Source organism: Hyla sarda, unplaced genomic scaffold (genome assembly GCF_029499605.1).
Source record: "Hyla sarda isolate aHylSar1 unplaced genomic scaffold, aHylSar1.hap1 scaffold_944, whole genome shotgun sequence".
In the NCBI taxonomy this organism is placed as follows: Eukaryota; Metazoa; Chordata; class Amphibia; order Anura; family Hylidae; genus Hyla; species Hyla sarda.
This window is the reverse complement of record NW_026610974.1, coordinates 9,719-34,255: the sequence shown is the minus strand read 5'-3', so window position 1 is coordinate 34,255 and position 24,537 is coordinate 9,719. Positions and strand designations below refer to the sequence as shown.

Genomic DNA, 24,537 nt, shown 5'->3' with positions numbered 1-24,537 from the left:
GGCTGATTCATATAAAGCTGAGCCCGCCAAAACACATGGGGCGTCAGCCATCGATCTTTGTTCAGAAGAGGCGGGGCCCATCCCGGCCCTATTCGGTCCTGCCTGCGGACAGACGTAACTCCCGGTAATAGCGCCCTCCCCCGTGTCCCCTCAGACATGACGCGGTGCAGTATTCCGAGTGTTCAGATTGTCTGCCGCTCTCCCATATATAGGCTATTCGTGACTGCATGGCTTTATATAGTAATAAGACTAAGCAGCCCAATAACCCTCAGAATAGGGAAAATACAGGGTTACATTCATCCCCAAATCTCTGGTAAATCAGTTTCCGTAATCCCGTCTATCCATAGAGCGTCTATTTATTAAAGCAGTGTAAATCCTTACAGTTTATACACAGGAGATACATTGTGTTACAATAGCGACACCTTGTGGTGAGAGATTTATATAACCTTTTATGTTGCCGATTTGTAACAAGGAGATATTTTCCCCAAGCGCTGACACTATCAGTGTTATGAACACTGAAGTGTGGATGTTCTGCTGTAAGGGGATCTAGCAGTAAAGGCAGATGCATTGTGATTTATATAACAATATAATAAAGTGATGATAATATAGAAGGGATTTATATCACTATCATAACTATATATCCAGGGTGATATCCGGGCGGTGATCATACAGCTCTGTCTGGAGGAGGTGGTGGCTCTGAAAAGAGCCTTTGTGGGATAAGTACAGGACGAGGCTCCCGATTATTTCTTAGCCGCGCTCTTCTTGGCTTTAGTCACCTTCTTAGCCGGGCTCTTGGCAGCTTTGGGTTTGGCCGCCTTCTTAGCCGGGCTCTTGGTCACCTTCTTGGGAGCAGCCTTCGGCTTCTTGGGGCTCTTGGCCGCTGCAGGCTTCTTGGCTTTCTTCGGGCTCTTGGCCGCTGCAGGCTTCTTGGCTTTCTTCGGGCTCTTGGCCGCGCTCGGAGCCTTCTTTGGCTTCTTAGGGGATTTGGTCGCTTTCTTAGCTGCTGCAGGCTTCCTGGCCGCAGCCGCCGGCTTCTTCTTGGCCGCCTTGTCCTTAGTCTCCTGCTGGTTCTTGTTGATCTTGAAGGATCCGGAGGCGCCGCTGCCTTTCACCTGGAGCAGGGTTCCCTTGGTCACCAGCCCCTTGATGGCCAGCTTCAGGCGGCTGTTGTTCTTGTCTACATCGTATCCTCCGGCAGCCAGAGCCTTCTTCAGGGCGGCCAGAGACACCCCACTGCGCTCCTTAGAGGCGGACACGGCTTTAACGAGCAGCTCGGACACGCTGGGACCGGAGGGTTTGTGGCTTTTCTTAGCGCCCCCTGCGGCTGATTTCTTCGGCTGCTTCTTGGACTTTGCGGCCGGATCGGCGGGAGGAGCGGCGGCTGGTGCGGTTTCTGCCATAGTTTATCGCTGCCGTCTATAACAATAAAAATACTGCGGAAGAGAAATATAGATGGCGGAGCTGCTGGCGACTCTTATATAGTCAGTGGCTGCGCTCTGATTGGCTGCTGAGCTGCCATTTTCATGAGCTGTTATTGGCTGACACAGAGCACAGGCCCCGCCCCATTCTGTCTGGTCCCTAAGAATTAAACAACCTACTTCTCATTATACCAGATAGGAGAACAGATACAATTGCTGTGCTGTGTAAATATAAACTTTAGTAACCAACCATAGTTGTTGTATCTATTTGTAACAATTGTATCAGCCTTTGGGGAAATAGAAATACTCGATGTTACAATTTGGTAACATGTAAAGATTAGAGTATAAAGCTCTCACCAGCAGGTGTCGCTGTTGTAACAGTCACTTATTGATTTCTCAGAGATTTAGGAGTAAATGTAAATCCTCTAGGTAATAGGTTGTGCACATCGTGTTTTACCCAACCTGAGAATTATTGCGATTATTTTCTCTTCTGATATATTAATGCTACAGCAGCCCCCCAGATGTAGAATGGATATGGGGGCGCTCTCCTGTACTGCGCCATGTATATAGGGATAGGAATAGTTCTCTGAGGACGTATATTGTCAGCATTCAGATGTCTGTACAGGAGCAGCCGGTAATCAGTGTGAACACCCGAGATGCGGCACCGCGTTATGTCTGAGAGGACACGGGGGAGGCTCCCGGGATTGTTCTCTGCGGTTAACTCTTTCAGTGCTGAGAACTGTGCAGTTATGTAGGATGGTGTCATGTGACTGGGTATGGTCGGATCTGTGCTCTGGGGATAGAGAGGAGCGATCCCCTCGGTCAGCACTGCTGGCTTCAGTCTAATGACAACTGTGACCGCTGACCGACAGACATAAGGAGGACACTGAAGGGTTAACTGTGTGGGCGGAGCTATAGCCCCGATACTGGAGGATCATTGGCTGATCACCGGAGATCATGTGATTGTGATATTCCCGATCTTCTGCTGATTTATTCCGATTTCTCCCCTTTCATCATATAATAACACGTGGGGTCAGGACGGGGTCAGGCTCTCGAACGATTATTCTCGGTCAATCTCATTGCACACATCGGGGTTCCATATAATGAGAAGCGGGAAAATAGCGGAGAGGATTGTTGGGGAACAAAGAGCAGAAATTGGCACAACAAAAAAATGCCGCGGGCACGGAAGAGTTAACAATGATTTAACCGTTTGGTGCCTCCTTGGGGCGGAGCTATAGCTCCATACTTTTTGTTCATTGTCTGTTTATCGGCTCCTCGTGGATCCTGATCTTCCGATCTTGCTGATCGCTTCTCCAGATCTTTTACTCTTCATCCATATAAAATGTGATAGAATAAAGTGAGAAGAGAGTAATGGACGGATATTATACCTGATCGTTTATAGATCTGCAGAGATCGTCCGGGAAATTCTCTCCTAGACCTCCGACCCCTGATTGTTCTTGCGGTAATAATCTGCTGGGTGTGATCAGGGGTCTATGGGGGATGAGATCTTCCTGGGACTAGAACTGACAGTAACTTTCTTATATATCCACATAAACAATAAATGTACAATGTAATAAAAATAGAGAACAAATAAAAGGGGTAAAATACAACTGGATCACTGGATGGTAAAAGGCAGAAATACAAATCATCAATAAAACATCCAGTAAATAGATGATGCGGCTCCTCCGATCAGATGTACAGGGGATAAAGCTGCTGTGCGGAGATCAGTAGTGTGTACTGGGCTGTAGGATAAAATGTATGAAATAACACAGGGAACCAACCGTGTGCACAGACTGATGGTTACAGCCGCCGACCGGGAGCCCGTCTATATAGAAGAGTCCTGGGGTCAAGCTGTTCAGGCGATTAATTAGCGCTTCAATTATAAGGTTTCTAAATAAAATAATTTCTGATTTAACCACAAATTGATTTTAAATTGATCAAAGGCAAAACACCTGAAAGTTCACTGCAGGGGTTAATAGGAGATGAAGATTGGCAGTGATTTTACAGCACATAAAGAGAGATGGAAACTATACTACAAACCACCACTAGAGGTCCCCAGAGGACAGGAGATGAGGCTGATGGATTCAGTCCTCATTGTGAATGCAGTAAATGCTCCTGAGGCTTCATCCAGACCGGATGGTTGTAGCTTCAGTGGCGTTGCCACCCGGGTGCGGGGGGTGCGGCCCGCACAGGGTGACACAAAGACGCTCCGCAGCATCCCCCACCGCCTTCACGGTGCGCCCGTCCGTAAACATGTTTGCATGTTTTTATATAGGAAAAGGGGGTGATTTGAACTTTTAACATGGAAGGGGTTAATGCAGCGGTCTTCAAACTGTGGCCCTCCAGATGTTGCAAAACTACAATTCCCAGCATGCCCGGACAGCCAACGGCTGTCCTGGCATGCTGGGAATTGTAGTTTTGTAACATCTGGAGGGGCACAGTTTGAAGACCACTAGGTTAATGTGTGTCTTTCAAACTTTTATTAAAACTTTTTTATTTTATTTATTTCTTTAATGATTCCTCCTATAAGTGTTATAAAGTGTAGATTCCTCAGACAGATGAATAGAGATCTATTGATCTCTATTAATCTGTGTGCTCTGTGATCCATTGATAGAGCCTGGTCCAGCCAGGATCTATCAATGACAGAGCTTGGACTGGAGGAAGCAGTGGTAAGTCCTCCGACTACCTCCATAGTGGATCGCCCCCCTGCGATCGCGCTGCGGGGGGGGGGGGCATCCACCCCACTAGCCCACCAGGGAGCATTCACATCTCCCTTTAGACGCCTCTGTCAGCTTTGACAGCGGCGATCTAAAGGGTTAATAGCCAGCAGCGGTGATCGCCGCATGCTGGCTATTAGCAGCGGCCTCTGGCTACTGAGAACAGCCAGGGGTCTGCAGAGTATGGAGCGGGCAGGAATCCTGAGCCCGTTCCATACATACTGCAGAGCGCCGCAAGCATCTCCCCGTGCAGACGCGCCTCCTCCCCTCAGCTCTCCGAAGCTACAGCAGGGGGGAGTGAAGGCAACGGACGCAGGTCTGCACGGGGAGCAAGAAGCCACGCCCCCTCATCTCCCCCCGCACGTCTGCAGAGCAGGGGAGAGGAGACATACACCGCTTCTCATCTCCCCTGCTCTGCTTCAGCTTACACAGGCTGCAGAGTATGGAGCGGGCAGGAGTCGGGTGCCCGCTCCATACAGACTGCAGATCGTCACCGCCGCTGCCGCACTTGTCAGGTCTGGCCCTGCTTGCCCGAAGCCGGGCTAAGGGCCGGACAAATTCCCCTGCCCGGCGCCCAAAACTGCTAGTCCCGGGCGTCGGGCAATAGAAATTCCACATCCCAGCTATAGAGAAGACGTCACCTGTAGTCACTGATATCATTGTGTATTCTCCTCACTATAGAGAAGACGTCCCCTGTAGTCACTGACTACAGGGGACGTCTTCTCTATAGTGAGGAGAATACACAATGATATCAGTGACTACAGGGGACGTCTTCTCTATAGTGAGGAGAATACACAATGATATCACTGATATCATTGTGTATTCTCCTCACTATAGAGAAGACGTCCCCTGTAGTCACTGATATCATTGTGTATTCTCCTCACTATAGAGAAGACGTCCCCTGTAGTCACTGATATCATTGTGTATTCTCCTCACTATGTCCTATCAGAGCTGTAGTCGCTTGTCAGTTCTACAGTTAGGTCAATGAAACTACAACTCCCAGCATAACCTCACCACTGCTCAAAGGGGTACTCTATTGGAAAACATTTTTTTTATTTTTTATCAACTGGTGCTACAAAGTTAAACAGATTTGTAAATTACTTCTATTTAAAAATCTTAATCCTTCCAGCACTTATTATCTGCTGTATAAGAGATTCACAGGAAGTTATTTTCTTTTTTAATTTCTTTTCTTGGACAGAGGTGTCAGCACAGAGCACTGTGGTCATGTCAAGAACTGTCCATAGTAGGAGCAGATCCCCATAGTAAACCTATCCTGCTCTGGACAGTTCCTGATATTGATAGGTGTCAGCAAATAACACTTTGGTCAGACTGGAAAGAACTACACAACTTCCTGTGGGGCATACAACAGCTTATAAGTACTGTAAGGATTAAGATTTTAAATAGAAGTAATTAAAAAATCTGTTTAACTTTCTTGCACCAGTTGATCTAAAAGTAAATGTTTTCCAGTGGAGTACCCCTTTAAGTAATTCTGGGAGCTGTATATTTAAATGGTGAAAACTTCTTTAACACTTTCCTATTCTGTGGCAACTGGTATATCTGATTAACCCCTTAAGGACCAAGGACGTACTGGTACGTCCTTGGTCCTGCTCTTCTGATATAACGCGGGGTTACACAGTAACCCCGCGTCATATCACGGCGGGCCCGGCATCAAAGTGAAGCCGGGACCCGCCTCTAATAGCGCGCAGCGCCGATCGTGGTTCCGCGCGCTATTAACCCTTTAGCCGCGCGCTCAGAGCTGAGCCGCGCGGCTAAAAGTGAAAGTGAAAGTTCCCGGCTAGCTCAGTCGGGCTGTTCGGGATAGCCGCGGCTAATCGCGGCATCCCGAACAGCTGACAGGACAGTGGGAGGGCCCCTACCTGCCTCCTCGCTGTCCGATCGCCGAATGACTGCTCAGTGCCTTAGATCCAGGCATGAGCAGTCATGCGGCAGAATCGTTGATCACTGGTTTCTTTTGAGAAACCAGTGATCAACATAGAAGATCAGTGTGTGCAGTGTTATAGGTCCCTATGGGATAACAATGATCAGTATAAGAGATCAGTGTGTGCAGTGTTATAGGTCCCTATGGGACCTATAACACTGCAAAAAAAAAGTGAATAAAGATCATTTAACTCCTCCCCTATTAAAAGTTTGAATAAGTTTCCAATAAAAAAAAAGTGTAAATAAAAATAAACATATATGGTATCACCGCGTGCGGAAATGTCCGAATTATAAAAATATATCATTAATTAAACTGCTCGGTCAATGGCGTGAGCGCAAAAAAATTCCAAAGTCCAAAATAGTGCATTTTTGGTCACTTTTTATATAATTTAAAAATGAATAAAAAGCGATCAATAAGTCCTATCAATGCAAAAATGGTACCGTTAAAAACTTCAGATCACGGCACAAAAAATGAGCCCTCATACCGCCCCATACACGGAAAAATAAAAAAGTTATAGGGGTCAGATGATGACAATTTTAAACGTATTAATTTTCCTGCATGTAGTTATGATTTTTTCCAGAAGTCCGAAAAAAATCAAACCTATATAAGTAGGGTATCATTTTAATCGTATGGAACTACAGAATGCATATCAGGTATCATTTTTACCGAAAAATGTACTAAGGAGAAACGGAAGCCCCCAAAAGTTACAAAACAGCGATTTTTTTTCAATTTTGTCGCACAATGATTTTTTTTCCCCCTTCACCGTAGATTTTTGGGCAAAATGACTGACGTTATTACAAAGAAGAATTGGTGGCGCAAAAAATAAGCCATCATTTGGAATTTTAGGTGCAAAATTGAAAGAGTTATGATTTTTTAAAGGCAAGGAGCAAAAAACGAAAATGCAAAAACGGAAAAACCCCTGTTCCTTAAGGGGTTAATATACTGGAATTTCTCACAATGCGCTACAACAGTGGTGTCTGTCACAACAGGCTAAAAACTTACTGGGGGGAGGGGGTAGGTATGGGGGTGACACCCTTTTCTACACCACCGGGTGACACCAACCCTAGCAACGCCACTGTGTAGCTTTATAACTTTTAGATCTAAAACATTTCCAAGGCTTCAGTTTTTGAAATCTGTTACATTTTTGGGCTGGTACCTGTTTAATTGGAGGGATTTAAGTGGTATTGGGGCTTATCTCATGTGTTGGGCACAATGGGGGAGATTTATCAAAACCTGTACAAAGGAAAAGTTGACCAGTTGCCCATAGCAACCAATCAGATCGCTTCCTTCATTTTGCAGAGGCCTTGTTAAAAATGAAAGAAGCGAGCTGATTGGTTACTATGAGCAACTGGGCAACTTTTCCTCTGGACAGGTTTTGATAAATCTCCCCCAATGGCGTGAGGCACTCTGCATTTTGGATGAAATCAACATAAGAGAGCTGATGAAGCAAACAACTACACTGCTCGAAAAATAAAGGGAACACGTAAACAACACAATGTAACTCCAAGTCAATGACACTTCTGTGAAATCTCACTGTCCACTCAGGAACAACACTGATTGACAATCAATTTCACATGCTGTTGTGCAAATGGAACAGACAATAGGTGGAAATTATAGGTAATTAGCAAAACACCCCCAATAAAGGAGTGGTTCTGCAGGTGGTGACCACAGGCCACTTCTCCGTTCCTATGCTTCCTGGCTGATGTTTTGGTCACTTTGAATGCTGGCGGTGCTTTCACTCTAGTGGTAGCATGAGATGGAGTCTACAGCCAACACAAATGGCTCAAGTAGTGCAGCTCACCCAGGATGGCACATCAATGCGAGCTGTGGCAAGATGATTTGCTGTGTCTGTCAGTGTAGTGTCCAGAGCATGGAGGCGCTACCAGGAGACAGGCCAGTACATCAGGAGTTGTTGAGGAGGCTGTAGGAGGGCAACAACCCAGCAGCAGGACCGTTACCTCTGCCTTTGTGCAAGGAGGAGCAGGAGGAGTACAGCCAGAGCCCTGCGAAATGACCTCCAGCAGGCCACAAATGTGCATGTGTCCACTCAATCGGTCAGAAACAGACTCCATAAGGGTGGTATGAGGCCCGATGTCCACAGGTGGGGGTTGTGCTTACAGCACAACACCGTGCAGGATGTTTGGCATTTGCCAGAGAACACCAAGATTGGCAAATTTGCCACTGGCGCCCTGTGCTCTTCACAGATGAAAGCAGGTTCAAACTGAGCACATGTGACAGATGGGACAGAGTCTGGAGATGCCGTGGAGAATGTTCTGCTGCCTGCAACATCCTCCAGCATGACCGGTTTGGCGGTGGGTCAGTAATGGTGTGGGGAGGCATTTCTTTGGGGGCCGCACAGCCCTCCATGTGCTTACCGAGATGAGATCCTCAGACCCCTTGTGAGACCATTTGCTGGTGCGGTTGGCCCTGGATTCCTCCTAATGCAAGACAATGCTAAACCTCATGTGGCTGGAGTGTGTCAGCAGTTCCTGCAAGAGAACGGCATTGATGCTATGAACTGGCCTGCCCGTTTCTCAGACCTTAATCCGATAGAGCACATTTGGGACATGATGTCTTTCTCCATCCACCAACGCCACGTTGCACCACAGACTGTCCGCCACCTCATCAGGAACATTCCCAGGCATTGTAGGGAGGTCATACGGGCACGTGGAGGTCACACACACTACAGAGCCTCATTTTGACTTGTTTTACGAACATTACATCAAAAGTTGGATCAACCTGTAGTGTGGTTTTCCACTTTTATTTTGAGTGTGACTCCATATCCAGACCTCCATGGGTTGATAAATTTGGTTATACGGTTACAAAAATACCCAATTTATGTAGGTTTATTATACTACTTAAAAAACAAATTATAACTACATGCACCAAAATTTGTATGTTTAAAATTGTCATCTTCTGACCCCTATAACTTTTATTTTTTATTTTTTTTCCATATACGGTGATGTGTGAGGGCAAATTTTTTTGTGTGCAGTTGTCTGTAGTTTTTATCGGTATCATTTTTGTTTTGATGGGACTTTTTTTTTTTTTACATATAACCATGGACCTTACGGTTCAACCCCTTGAGTTCGAAGCCATTTTTGATCTCTTCGTTTTTTCCTTCTCTCCTTCTATAAATCATAACGCTTTCAATTTTCCACCTACAGACCCATATCAGAGCTTGATTTTTGTGCAACCTATTTTACATTGTAATATTGTCAATCATTTCACCCCAAAATCTATGGTAAAGGGGGCGCATCTTGACACGCTGGCTACAGGTTGCACTCTGTAAGAGCTCTGTAATATAAAAAGTTGGAGGGACTCCCTCAAGACCCCCAAGGTGCTACACAGCAGTTTACGGCTTACTTTTGGCCACAAACAGAGACTGCTGATCTCCCGCTACAAACGCGGCCTGTTACCGCCTTACCTCAGGCCGTGGCAGGTTACCCACTCACTTTCTCTGGTCATCACGTACGCCACACTGGAGACACGGCGGCACTCTCATCTGCTGTCTGAAGCCCTACACCACTCACCCCTGCCGCCACAAAAGCCCATCAGAGCCCATAATGAAAAGCTCCTGGGAAGATTTCCCCTCTGAGGCACCGGCACACCGCTGATGCGGTCAGGGCCAACGTTAGAGCGGGGAAAACCAGGCAATTGCCTAGGGCCCCCATCCCCCAGGGGGGCCCCTGCTAGCTGCTCAGTAGCGGATCAGCAGCCCGCTGCAGCCCGGTCGTGGCCACTTTAAAACAGTGGTGGGCCCGGACACTTCTCCTGTTTTTTCTATTTTTTCATATTTCCTTACCTGGCTGCGCTCGGCAGGCTCAGGTAATGCGGCGGATCTTGTGGGCTGTGTGGATAATATGACGAGTGACGTCTGCTGCCGCCTCCTCTGCGTGGCGTCAGGGGCGCCACTCCTGCCGAGCACGGCCATGTAAGGAAATATGAAAAATAGAAAAAGCAGGGGGAGAGGGGGGACCTAATGTGTGGGAACTTTACTGCCAACCTAATGTGGGGGAACTATACTGCCAACCAAATGTGGGGGAACTATACTGCCAACGTAATGAGGGGGAACTATACTGCCTACCTAATGTGGGGGGAACTATACTGCCTACCTAATGTGGGGGGAACTATAATGCCTACCTAATGTGGAGGGAACTATAATGCCTACCTAATGTGGAGGGAACTATAATGCCTACCTAATGTGGAGGGAACTATACTGCCAACATAACGTGTGGGAACTATACTGCCAACCTAATGTGGGGGAACTATACTGCAAACCTAATGTTGGGGAACTATACTGCCTACCTAATGTGGGGGGAAATATACTGCCAACGTAATGTGGGGGGGGGGGAACTAAACTGCCAACGTAATGTGGGGGAACTATACTGCCTACCTAATGTGGGGGAACTATACTGCCAACCAAATGTGGGGGAACTATAATCTAATGTGGGGGGAATTACACTGCCAACCTAAAGTGGGGGAACTATACTGCAAACATAATGTTGGGAAGCTATACTAGCAACCTAATGTGGGGGACTACAACCTAATTTGGGGAAACTGTACTGCCTACCTATTTTGGGGGAACTACAACCTAATTAATGTGGGGGAACTATAATGCCTACCTAATGTGGAGGGAACTATAATGCCTACCTAATGTGGAGGGAACTATAATGCCTACCTAATGTGGAGGGAACTATAATGCCTACCTAATGTGGAGGGAACTATACTGCCTACCTAATGTGGAGGGAACTATACTGCCAACATAACGTGGGGGAACTATACTGCAAACCTAATGTGGGGAACTATACTGCAAACCTAATGTGGGGGAACTATACTGCAAACCTAATGTGGGGGGGAACTATACTGCCAATGTAATGTGGGGGAACTATACTGCCTACCTAATGTGGGGGGAATTATACTGCAAATATAATGTTGGGAAGCTATACTGGCAACCTAATGTGGGGGAACTATACTGCCAACCTAATTTGGGGAACTACAACCTAATTTGGGGAAACTGTACTACCTACCTATTGTGGGGGAACTACAACCTAATTAATGTGGGGGAACTATACTGCCAACCTAATCTTGTGAAGCTATACTGGCAACCTAATGTGGGGGAAATATACAGTCAACCTAATGTTGGGGAACTATATTGCCAACCTAATGTGGGGGAACTATATTGCCAACCTAATGTGGGGGAACTATGCAAAAATATAAAATGGTACTATTCTGATCCCTATTACTCTTTTATTTTTCCGTATATGGGGATGTATGAGGGTATTTTTTTGTGCTTTGAATTGTAGTTTTTATCGGTAACATTTTTGTTTTGTTTTTTCAATTGCTTTTTAGATATTTTTTTGGTATTTGAAGTGACCAAAAATGTGTAAATCTGGTTAGTGCACTATTACGACTTTTGAAGCCCCTCTTTAGATTTTGCCTAGGGCCATGCTAAGCCTAAAACCGGCCCTGGATGCCGCTACCACTGCTGGAGACCAGCCTGTGCTCCCACTGCTCTCACGCTGCATGTCAGCTCCTGCACAGGATTACAGCCTCTCCTCTTCCCCTTCTGGGCTCCCACTCCATTGCTCTGCACCGCCAATGTCTCAGCCAGAGCACCACCAGAGTCCTGTGCCTCCTGCTACTCCTATTGCAGACCTCCCAGAAGCCTCCTCACCTAATGTTAACCTCTTGGGGACCAGGCAACCTCCCCTCTCACAGAGAAGTTCTTTGTTCCCCTCTCATTGCCCTGAAACTGACCCAAAAAGATCAGAGCACCCTGCACCTACTCCATATGGTCTTCCACTCCTCTCCTCTGAATTTAGTACCACTGTGCAGTACTTTCATATGGACTCAAGCATTTTTTTCAGAGGAAGATTCCACTGATACCAGCGAGGTTCCAGACTACTGGGGGGGGGGGGGGGGATAGCCACCACCCCCCCCCCCCCCCAATGAAGAAAAAAATGTTCAAAACACTGTTAAAAGCCCGCTCCATGAAGAGCAGCTGAATAGCACACTCTTCCTCTGATGACTCATGTGGCCCTTTCAAGACCCGGGGATCCAAATCCCACATGTGTGACCACTCTCCTGTACCGTCTTTCTAACCTGCTACCATCCAGCCAGATTGCTCTAGTGAAACACCTATTCTTCCGAGCCCAGAGGCTGCCGCTAATACTTTAAATAATCACCCTGAGCTACAAGACCTAATGGCACTTCTTCACATGAAAAAAATAAATAAATGGCACAGAGACCTAGTGCCTGTTCAAGCAGATGTTTCTCAACTAACAACCCGAGTGTCCAATCTAGAGACCTTCCGCACTTCTATTGCCTCAAAAGTCCACACATTGCGAACCGCCACTACTTCTCTTCTAGCTCAGGAATCCCTGATTGTCGACCATAATGATGACTTAGACAACAGAAACAGACGTAAAAACATATGCAAAAAGGGCCTCCCTGAATCTGTTGTCCCTCAAAAGTTGCCCACCACTCTCCAAAAAATATTCCATGACATTGTCCAGACACCGACTGACTCCCCTGTGGAACTAGACCGTGCAATGCAACTGCTAGTCACATCAGCATTGGGTAAAGACAGGAGTGCAGAGTGCTTTGGTGATCTCACCGAGAAGGATCTTACGATATATAAACCTCCTATTCACGTTATTGAGCATTTCATCAGAGAGGGGAAGATATCTTTTCACTGCCTCATACAGATCAACAAGCTGCCTGAACTTTATGAACCATTCTGAATTCAGTACTCTCAGCCCTTCTCAGTGCTGATCACTGTTAGTGGTTAGGTTCAGGGGTTAGGATTAGGGTTTAGGGATAGGTTGAGGGGTTAGAGTTATGATTTGGGGTTAGGGATTAGGTGTTAGGAATAGTGTTAGGCATTGAGATTAGGGGGTTAGGATTAGTTTTTAGGATCAGTGTTAGGGATTAGGGTTTAGGATTAGGGTTTAGGATTAGGGTTTAGGATTAGGGTTTAGGATTAGAGTTTAGGATTAGAGTTTAGGATTAGAGTTTAGGATTAGAGTTTAGGGATAGGATTAGGATTAGGGGTAAGAATAAGGATAGGATTAGGATTAGAGGTTATGGAGTGAGAGACGGCTTTACAGCAGAAAAGTGTGTCCCTGTGCAGAGGGTCACATTCCACTACAGACACACAGTTTTCTTCATTACATTACCTTATATGACCACAGTGGTTATCAATGTATGGGATAATGATCAATGTGATCTGCTTTATAGTAGATGGGTACTTCACATAATGGAGAAAATTGTTTATATGACTAATATGGTCTATATGATCAATTTGATGTACTTGACTATACCATGAAGAAGAATCCATATCCTGAATACAGGATTGTATTTAATACCTATTATTTACACCTCTATATGACCTATGTCAGTGATGGCGAACCTATGGGACGCGTGCCATAGGTGGCATGCCAAGCCCCCTCTGTGGGCACGCAGCCATAGTTTGCCAGACGGGGTAAACCGGGAAATCCCTGTGTCCCGAAAGATCTTTTCGGACACAAAGATTTCCCTGATTATCTTTCTCCGGCCCAGCGTTAACTTTAAAACTGCAGGGGCCGCAGGGAGGTAGTGCATGCGTGCGCCCATAGGAACGAAGGAGCGAAGCATCTAGGAGGAGGACGCGCGCTGGCCAACATGGTAATTTACCAGCTACACTTGAGCTTCGGCGCTCCGACCACCGCTCCTCCGGTCCCGGGACCTACTGCTATGGTCTATTAAGATTAGGTCATGACCCCTGACCGGAGGAGCGATGGATGGAGCACTGTGAGGCCGTATACAGACATACAGCCTCCAGCCATACACTATATATGGCTGAAGGTTGTATGTCTGTGGGGGAACTATACTGCACCTAATGTGGGGGGACTATACTGCACCTAATGTGGAAGGACTGCAACATAATATGGGGGAACTACAACCTAATGTGGGAGAACTACAAGAACCTAATGTGGGGGAACTATACTGCCTACCTAATGTGGGGGAACTACAACCTAATGTGAGGGAACATACTGCCTACCTATTTTGGGGGAACATACTGCCTACCTAAGTTGTTTTTTCTAAACTTAAACCTCAGTATTCTGATTTAATTGCTGTGCTGGCACTTTGAGGGAAAAAAAAGTTGGTGTTTATTACGGTTTGGGCACTCGGGCTCAAAACGGTTTGCCAGCACTGACCTATGTGATGAATATGATCTATTTGGTATGTGATCTATATGATGCAGGGGTGGCGGTTGTACTGTCTTCTCAGTGGCATCTGGCACAAGAGGTTACATGTTCCATGCTGCTGGCAGACTTGTAGGCTTAGGGGTGATGACGGATCCTACTGCCATAGGCGTGCGCAGCCTATTGCATTAGGGTGTGCACCCTAAAGCACAAACTCATGCTGCACGTATGTATATATATATATATATATATATATATATATATATATATATATATACGCACACAGTTAGTATAGTTCCCCCACATTAGGTGCAGTATAGTTCCCCCACATTAGGTGCAGTATAAGTCCCACCACATTAGGTTGGCAGTACAGTTCCCCCACATTAGGTTGGCAGTACAGTTCCCCCACATTAGGTGGCACCTAATGTGGGGGAACTGAATGGCACCTAATGTGGGGGAATTGTACTGCCAACCTAATGTGGGGGAACTGTACTGCACTTAATGAAGGGGAACTGTACTGCACCTAATGAGGGGGAACTGTACTGCACCTAATGAGGGGGAACTGTACTGCACCAGTACAGTTCCCCCACATTAAGTGCAGTACAGTTCCCCCACATTATGTGCAGTACAGTTCCCCTACATTATGTGCAGTACAGTTCCCCTACATTAGGTGCAATATAGTTCCCCACATTAGGTGCAGTATAGTTCCCCCACATTAGGTTGGCAGTCTAGTTCCCCACATTAGGTTGGCAGTACAGTTCCCCCACATTAGGTTGGCAGTACAGTTTCCCCACATTAGGTTGGCAGTACAGTTCCCCCACATTAGGTTGGCAGTACAGTTCCCCCACATTAGGTTGGCAGTACAGTTCCCCCACATTAGGTTGGCAGTACAGTTCCCCCACATTAGGTTGGCAGTACAGTTCCCCCACATTAGGTGCCACCTAATGTGGGGGAACTGTACTGCACCTAATGTGGGGGAACTGTACTGCACCTAATGAAGGGGAACTGTACTGCATCTAATGAGGGGGAACTGTACTGCACCTAATGTGGGGGAACTGTACTGCACCAGTACAGTTCCCCTACATTAAGTGCAGTACAGTTCCCCCACATTAGGTGTAGTATAGTTCACCACATTATGTGCAGTACAGTTCCCCCACATTAGGTTGGCAGTATAGTTCCCCACATTAGGTACAGTATAGTTCCCCCACATTAGGTGCAGTATACTTCCCCCACATTAGGCTGGCAGTATAGTTCCCCCACATTAGGCTGGCAGTATAGTTCCCCCACATTAGGCTGGCAGTATAGTTCCCCCACATTAGGCTGGCAGTATAGTTCCCCCACATTAGGCTGGCAGTATAGTTCCCCCACATTAGGTGCAGTATAGTTCCCCCACATTAGGTGCAGTATAGTTCCCCCACATTAGGTGCAGTATAGTTCCCCCACATTAGGTGCAGTATGTTCCCCCACATTAGGTGCGGTATAATTCACCACATTAGGTGCAGTACAGTTCCCTACAAAAGCAAAATAGACATGGAGGCCACCAGCATCTGGGGGTGCTACCTTCCTACTGGCAGGAAGAGGGGGTTAATTTGAGGGTACTACCTTCTTACTGGGGGGGGGGGGGTAATCTGGGGGTACTACCTGCCTACTCGGGCCCCAGATTAACACCCCCCCCCCCCCCCGGTAGGCCGGTAGTACCTAAGATTAACCCCCTCCCCCCAGCAGGCAGGTAGTACCCCCAGATTAACCCTCTCCCCTCAGCAGGCAGGTAGCACCCCCAGTTTAACCCCCTCCCCCCTGTAGGAATGCAGTACCCCCCAGATTAACCCTATCCCCCCACCCTGTTAGAAGGTAGTACCCCCCCCCCCCCCCGATGACCCCCCCCAGTAGGATGGTAGTACCCCCCAGTTTAACCCCCTCTCCCCCCCCGTAGGAATGCAGTACCCTCCAGATTAACCCTATCCCCCCACCCTGTTAGACGGTAGTACCCCCCGATGACCCCCTCCCCCCCAGTAGGATGGTAGTACCCCCCCCAGTTTAACCCCCTCTCCCCCCTGTAGGAATGCAGTACCCCCAGATTAACCCTATCCCCCCACCCTGTTAGAAGGTATTACCCCCCTGATGACCCCCTCCCCCCCCAGTAGGATGGTAGTACCCCCCAGTTTAACCCCCTCTCCCCCCCTGTAGGAATGCAGTACCCCCCAGATTAACCCTATCCCCCCACCCTGTTAGAAGGTAGTACCCCCCTCCCCCCCCAGTAGGATGGTAGTACCCCCCAGTTTAACCCCCTCTCCCCCCTGTAGGAATGCAGTACCCCCCAGATTATCCCTATCCCCCCACCCTGTTAGAAGGTAGTACCCCCTGATGACCCCCTCCCCGCCAGTAGGATGGTAGTACCCCCCAGTTTAACCCCCTCTCCCCCCCTGTAAGAATGCAGTACCCCCCAGATTAACCCTATCCCCCCCCCCTCCCTGTAGGATGATAGTACGGTGCCCCAGATTAACCCCCTCCCCCAGACCCAGTAGGCAGGTTGAAATAACATTCACTCACTCAGCGCGGTAATCCTGCGAGCCGCGTACCGTCACGTCACGCTTTGGGGCCGGCGTCCTTGAATACCGCGTGACGTCCTGATGGTCATGTGACGGCAGTAACGCGCCGTCACATGATCGGACCAACTGAAGGTGAGCCAGAGAGGAGCGGGGCGGGGCACAAACAGGAGCAGGAGGCAGCGCTGTGCGGTGCGCCTGACGGACAGGCGCACCACACAGCGGGGGTCTGGGCTGGTGAAGGACGGTCGGGCACAGATGGGGGGTGCTACGGAGCGTTTTGGTGTCACACTGTGCGGGCCGCACCCGGGTCGCAACGCCACTGGATTAGGGTGTGCCTGGGCACACCCGACACACCCAGTGCGCACGCCTATGCCTACTGCACTGAATACTCTCTCTGATTCTACCCTTGAGGGTGGATAAAATATTCCTGGTTGTTGTCAGATTTCTTCCAGTGTTAAAATGCACACTAAGGTATCGGAACACACAATGGCTTTTACCAAGTGTTTCCAAAAATTAAATAACCTATAATAGACTGACACAAGAAAGTGTCCACAAAATGCTTTATTTTTAACAAAAAGGATTAAATACAGCAACAGAGAGCCCTCCTATTTTAAAATGGCCCACCCCTAAAAAACACCAACCCCAAAAACACAAGATAGGGTGCACATATTGGAATATTCCCAGAGACAACTATCAACCAACAGTGTCACATCTCCCTCATAGTGCACGCTATTATGCCATATGATTTACACACAGTATTAGTTACCTGTTATTGACATGCTGAGGACTCAGAGAGTACACCCCACCACCACCTCAATACGTGTTCTGAATATTTGCCAAGAAGTGGGGGTGGGTGCAACTGCCTGCCCTGAAGAAGTATTCCACTGCTAGACATCTTATCCCCTATCCCAGTAGCAGGACACCCGTGATCTCCCGCAACACCATAGGCGTGTGCAGCCTATTGCATTAGGGTGTGCACCCTAAAGCACAAACTCACTCCGCGCACGCGTGTGTGTGTGTGTTCATGTATGTATGTATGTGTGTGTGTATATATATGCTAAGCCTAAAACCGGCCTTGGATCCAATCCTCCTACACTATGCAAGCAGGAATATATTATATATATATTATATATATATAATATATATATATATATATATATATATATATATATATATATATATATATATATATATATATATATATATATATATATATATATATATATATATATATATACTCCTGCTTGCATAGTGTAGGAGGATTGGATCCAAGGCCGGTTTTAGGCTTAGCATGGCCCTCAGCAAAATCAGAAGTGGGGTCCCAAAAGTCGTAATAGTTCACTAATCAGATTAGCACATTTTTGGTCACTTCAAATACCATAACAAATATCTAAAAAGCAAAAAAAAAAAAAAAAAAAAAATGGTACCGATAAAAACTACAAATCACAGCACTAAAAATGACCCTCATACATCCCCATACACAGAAAAATAAAAGTGCTATAGGGATAAGAATAGTACAATTTTATATTTTTATATAGTTCCCCCACATTAGGTTGGCAGTATAAATCTCCCACATTAGGATGGAAATATATTTCCCCCACATTAGGTGCAGTATAGTTCCCCCTCATTAGGTGCAGTATAGTTCCCCCTCATTAGGTGCAGTATAGTTCCCCCTCATTAGGTGCAGTATAGTTCCCCCACATTAGGTTAGTAGTACAGTTCCCCCACATTAGGTTAGCAGTACAGTTCCCCCAAATTAGGTTAGTAGTACAGTTCCCCCACATTAGGTGCAGTACAGTTCCCCCACATTAGGTGCAGTACAGTTCCCCCACATTAGGTTAGTAGTACAGTTCCCCCACATTAGGTTCCCCCACATTAGGTGCAGTATAGTTCCCCCACATTAGGTTAGTAGTATAGTTCCCCCACATTAGGTGCAGTATAGTTCCTCCACATTAGGTTAGTAGTATAGTTCCCCCACATTAGGTTAGTAGTACAGTTCCTCCACATTAGGTGCAGTATAGTTCCCCCATATTAGGTGCAGTATAGTTCCCCCACATTAGGTTAGTAGTATAGTTCCCCCTCATTAGGTTGGCAGTATAGTTCCCCCACATTAGGTTAGTAGTACAGTTCCTCCACATTAGTTGCAGTATAGTTCCCCACATTAGGTGGAGTATAGTTCCCCCATATTAGGTGCAGTACAGTTCCACGACATTAGGTGCAGTATAGTTCCCCCACATTAGGTTAGTAGTATAGTTCCCCCACATTAGGTGCAGTATAGTTCCTCCACATTAGGTTAGTAGTATAGTTCCCCCACATTAGGTTAGTAGTACAGTTCCTCCACATTAGGTGCAGTATAGTTCCCCCATATTAGGTGCAGTATAGTTCCCCCACATTAGGTTAGTAGTATAGTTCCCCCTCATTAGGTTGGCAGTATAGTTCCCCCACATTAGGTTAGTAGTACAGTTCCTCCACATTAGTTGCAGTATAGTTCCCCACATTAGGTGGAGTATAGTTCCCTCACATTAGGTGCAATATAGTTCCCCCACATTAGGTGCAGTACAGTTCCACCACATTAGGTGCAGTATAGTTATAATTGTAGGGAGGAGGACAATTCTAGAATTTGCCATGAGGCTTACGGGACTAATTCTACCCCTGATCTTATATTTGCCAAGGGGTTCAATGGGCGGAGCCAAAGGGTTGTCAAAATTAGGTTTTGCCATGTATGATTGTGACTGTCTATTATATGTAGCCTACATATAATAGACAATCATACATGATGGGGATGTAGTCCTGAGCTGTAAGCCTACATATAATAGACAGTCACAATCATACATGATCAGGGCTGGTGCAAGGACTTTTGGCACCCTAGGCGAAAGCTAATTTTGCCACCCCCTTGACCCCACACATTGGCTCTGCCCTTTGACATGCACAACCATACTACTGGGGTGACACACTGTAACAAACCTCCTCCTTATGTAATCACCTTACTACAGGGGTGACACACTGTAACAATCCTCCTCCTCATGTAATCTTGTTACTTATGGGGTGACACACTGTAACAAACCTCCTCCTCATGTAATCTCCTTACTACTGGGGTGACACACTGTAACAAACCTCCTCCTCATGTAATCTCCTTACTACTGGGGTGACACACTGTAACAAACCTCCTCCTCATGTAATCTCCTTACTACTGGGGTGACACACTGTAACAAACCTCCTCCTCATGTAATCTCCTTACTACTGGGGTGACACACTGTAACAAACCTCCTCCTCATGTAATCTCCTTACTACTGGGGTGACACACTGTAACAAACCTCCTCCTCATGTAAACTCCTTACTACTGACACACTGTAACAAACCTCCTCCTCATGTAATCTCCTTACTACTGGGGTGACACACTGTAACAAACCTCCTCCTCATGTAATCTCCTTACTACTGGGGTGACACACTGTAACAAACCTCCTCCTCATGGAATCTCCTTACTACTGGGGTGACGCACTGTAACAAACCTACTCCTCATGTAATCTCCTTACTACTAGGGTGACACACTGTTTAGCAGACAGTGTAACAGTATTAGATAGAGACAGTATCACACATTATAGGATTAGATACAGGGGCTCAGCAACCAGTATCAGACATAGGGGGATTAGATACACAGCTCAGCAGACAATATCAAACATAAATGCACAGCTCAAATCACACATGGGGATTAGATACAGGGGCTCAGCAAACAGTATCACACATGGGGGGATTAGATACAGGGTCTCATCAAACAGTATCACACATGGGAGGATTAGATACACAGCTCAAACAGTATCACTTATGGGGGGTTTTAGATACACAGTTTAGCAGACAGATCACACATGGGGGATTAGATACCCACAGCTCAGCAAACAGTATCACACATAGGGGGTTTAGATACACAGGCTAGCAGACAGATCACAGATGGGGGGGATTAGATACACAGCTCATTAGACAGATCACACATGGGGGATTCGATACACTGCTCAGCAAACAGTATCACACATGGGGAGTTTAGATACACAGCTCATTAGACAGATCACACACTGGGGGATTAGATACACATTTTAGCAGACAGATCAAACATGGGGGATTAGATACACAGCTCATTAGACATATCACACATAGGGGATTAGATACACAGGCTAGCAGACAGATCACACATGGGGGATTAGATACACAGCTCATTAGACAGATCACACATGGGGGATTAGATACACATTTTAGCAGACAGATCACACATGGGGGGGATTAGATACACAGCTCATTAGATCACACATGGGGGATTCAATACACTGCTCAAACAGTATCACACATGGGGAGTTTAGATACACAGCTCATTAGACAGATCACACACTGGGGGATTAGATACACATTTTAGCAGACAGATCACACATGAAAGGAGTCTCACCAGGTCAGTGTCTCTTCCCTGGATCTCACAGTGCTTCTCCAGCAACATGAGGGGTGGCGTGGGGGGTGTTGTGGTTTTGCAGCTCCTCCAGCAAGACGAGGCTGAGGGGAGGGCGTGTATGTTGTCAAGATAGGTTTGCTGTGACGGGGGGATTTCGGCCTGGTGATGTCGGGGATGTCCGGTGGGGCTCGGGTTTAGTAGTGAGAAAAAAAAAGAAAGTCCTGCAGCAGCGGGCTGCGGTGATTAGGGTGTGCCTGTGCACACCCGGCACACCCCGTGCGCAACACCCGACTTTCTAAACAAATGCAGGGTTCCTGGGGCAGTTGTGGTTATGTCATGGTCAAGCCGCACCCCTTCCATTCATATATATGGGAGGGGGCGTGTCTGCTAACACGTCCCCTCCCATAGACATGAATAGAATGGGTGTGATGTGATGTCACAAGGGGGCGTGGCCATGATGTCACAATCACGGCCTCCATCTTCTTGATATCTAAGAAAAACTTGCTGCACTATTAATATACACCACTAGAGGGATCCCTGGATTAACATGATATAATATGATATAATGACATAATATGATATGTAAGGAACATGGGGTGGGGGGATTTATCAAGTTATTTGGACTTTCTTTTTGTTTACTTTTGTAGCAAGTTGCCAGGCGCAGTCACTTTTTGTGCTTTTTTTGTGTGACAAACCTAATAGCTCAGAAACCAAAGTCTTTTCTAAAAGTCACAAATTTTGAGGGCAAAGTTCTTTGAAAAGTCAAAAACCTAAGTAAGCCTGGACCACACTTTGGTAACTATTGCGCAAATGAAATATCTTCCAGTAACTCCTTTTTTTTAACACCTTGCACCAAAAAACACTGCTGAAAAATCAGTCTACACAAATAACTTTCCACAACACGAATTGATTAATATCCCCCATTAGAGATGAGCAAATTTGCAGTAAATTTGATTTGTCACAAACTTCTCGGCTCGGCAGTTGATGACTTTTCCTGCATAAATTTGTTCAGCATTCAGGTGCTCCCGTGGGCTGGAAAAGGTGGATACAGTCCTAGGAGACTCTTTGCTAGGACTGTATCCACCTTTTCCAGCCCACCGGAGCACTGGAAAGCTGAACTAATTTATGCAGGAAAAGTCAGCAACCGCCGAGCTGAGAAGTTTGTGACGAATCGAATTTACTGTAAATTCGCTCATCTCTGTCCCCCGTGATATCCATCTTTTACATGGATCATATAATTTATAAATATTTACAACCATAATAATTAATTAATGTATTAATGATCAATAACTAGTGGATGCATCAATAGTGAACAATTAAATAATTTATTTCATAATTAGATTTTATGGGTATTAATGTAATTATGGATTAAATTAAAAAAACTAAACAAAACACTATAAATCCACAGCTCCTGCCCCGCAACTCCAACAAGGAGATCACATAATTCAGAATCTGGGAAATGGAAAATCTGTAACTCCACATCCTAATATACAAACTCTTCTATATTACATCACTTTATTATTATGTTTTGTTATATCAAGCACAATGCAGATGTATTTATTTGTTCCTGATCCTCTTACAGACTCTTACAATAACAGCACAACAATTTCAGCTGCTCTTATATCTGGTATAGAATAAGCAGGGGGTGTAAGTCTTAGTCAACATCCATAGTTGTATCTATTTGTATCTCTGTAACTTGTGTCAGCACCTGGGAAATATTACTTGTTACAATTTGGTAACATGTAAAGAGTATAATACAAAGCTCTCACCACCAGGTGTCGCTATTGTAACACAATGTATCTGATCTGTATAAACTGTAACTGTAAGGATTTATACTGCTGTGATAAATAGACGATCTCTATGGATAGATGTGATTTAAGGAAGTCATTGATTTACCCAAATTTGGAGGTACATTTAACTCTTTCGTTAACTGGTTGTACACATGGTGTTATCCATCCTGAGAATTGATGGGTTTATTTGTTTTTATGGTATTAACACGTGGGATCAGGCTCTCGGACGATTATTCTCGGTCACTCTCATTGCACATATCGGGGCTCCATATAATGTCGTACAATGTGTGCAGAGTCTTGGTGCCCGGGGGTGAGCAGTCCTGTAGACCTGGTAATGCTGCCCGAGTGATCGATCCATTCACAAGATTTGTTCTGCCATCTGCTGCTCCCCGCACACACATTATACACCTGACAGATTATTGTGCTGCTATTGATCCTCTCCCATGTGTGTAACATACAGCTCACACACCTGCCCGATCACCATTCCCGCTCGGTACAATGACGACTGCTCTTCTCTAGAATGTTGGGGAGAATCGCGGTAAGAAAAAAAAACTGATTATTTAGAATCGGAAAAATGCAGCAAACGTTTTGGAATGGGCGGGAAATTCAAAACCTTCTTGTCTCGTGTTCAGCCAATCAACGGAAAGGGGGGAGGGTCAGGAATGTAAATGTGGTTAAAAGAAACGCCCCCGGATGATGTCATCTTTGTTCTAGTTTTCTTTCAGGTCCGCCCATGTGCTATATAAGCCGGACTCGGCCGCACTCAGTATCTTGCAGTCTACTCGCTACATAGAGAAGATGTCTGGACGCGGTAAAGGAGGGAAAGGTCTCGGTAAGGGCGGAGCCAAGCGGCACAGGAAGGTGCTCCGGGATAACATCCAGGGCATCACCAAGCCTGCCATCCGCCGTCTAGCTCGCAGGGGAGGTGTGAAGCGCATCTCCGGCCTCATCTATGAAGAGACTCGCGGTGTCCTGAAAGTCTTCCTGGAGAACGTCATCCGTGACGCCGTCACCTACACCGAGCACGCCAAGAGGAAGACCGTCACCGCCATGGACGTGGTGTACGCCCTCAAGCGCCAGGGCCGCACTCTCTACGGCTTCGGAGGTTAATTCTGCTTCTACTCGGCTCCATCTCATCAACCCAAAGGCTCTTCTCAGAGCCGCCCACATGTTCTATGGAAAGGCTACAATTCCTTGTGTCTTCTCTACTGAGAGGTTGTGTGATCGGTGTTTTGCTCTTGTGGTTGCGGTGTTTGTTTTTCCCTGTCCTGCCATAATCGCTGCACCTGATCAGTCTATCGGTATTTCCCTCCTATCTGCTCCGGGGGATCTCCTCTGAATGTTCTGACTACTGCCCTCATCTTCCTCCGTGATTATAGTTACTGTTACAATCTACATTCATCTTCTCCAGATTACATTACTTCCCTCCCCACCATATCACTCATTACCTCCCTAAAGAGTCCGTGTTATAGAACATGCAAATCTCCTGATAATATCCCGGTAAGA

The 24,537-nt window shown here is 46.3% G+C and overlaps 2 protein-coding genes across 2 annotated transcripts; one reads left to right on the top strand and one right to left on the bottom strand.

Annotated features, from left to right (window-relative positions):
* Positions 1 to 107: 107 nt before the first annotated feature.
* On the top strand, positions 108 to 24,537 carry LOC130350378 (histone H4). The gene is made up of 2 exons (XM_056554888.1): positions 108 to 124; positions 23,746 to 24,537. Exon 2 carries the CDS (start codon positions 23,830 to 23,832, stop codon positions 24,139 to 24,141), a length of 312 nt encoding a protein of 103 aa, XP_056410863.1. The 5' UTR covers positions 108 to 124; positions 23,746 to 23,829; the 3' UTR covers positions 24,142 to 24,537.
* Positions 580 to 1,426, bottom strand: LOC130350360 (histone H1B-like). The gene has a single exon (XM_056554871.1). It carries the CDS (start codon positions 1,398 to 1,400, stop codon positions 741 to 743), a length of 660 nt encoding a protein of 219 aa, XP_056410846.1. The 5' UTR covers positions 1,401 to 1,426; the 3' UTR covers positions 580 to 740.

Excerpts from the sequence above, each read along its gene's own strand:
- LOC130350378 (XM_056554888.1), top strand. The coding sequence starts at position 23,830 with ATGTCTGGACGCGGTAAAGGAGGGAAAGGTCTCGGTAAGGGCGGAGCC.
- LOC130350360 (XM_056554871.1), bottom strand. The coding sequence starts at position 1,400 with ATGGCAGAAACCGCACCAGCCGCCGCTCCTCCCGCCGATCCGGCCGCA.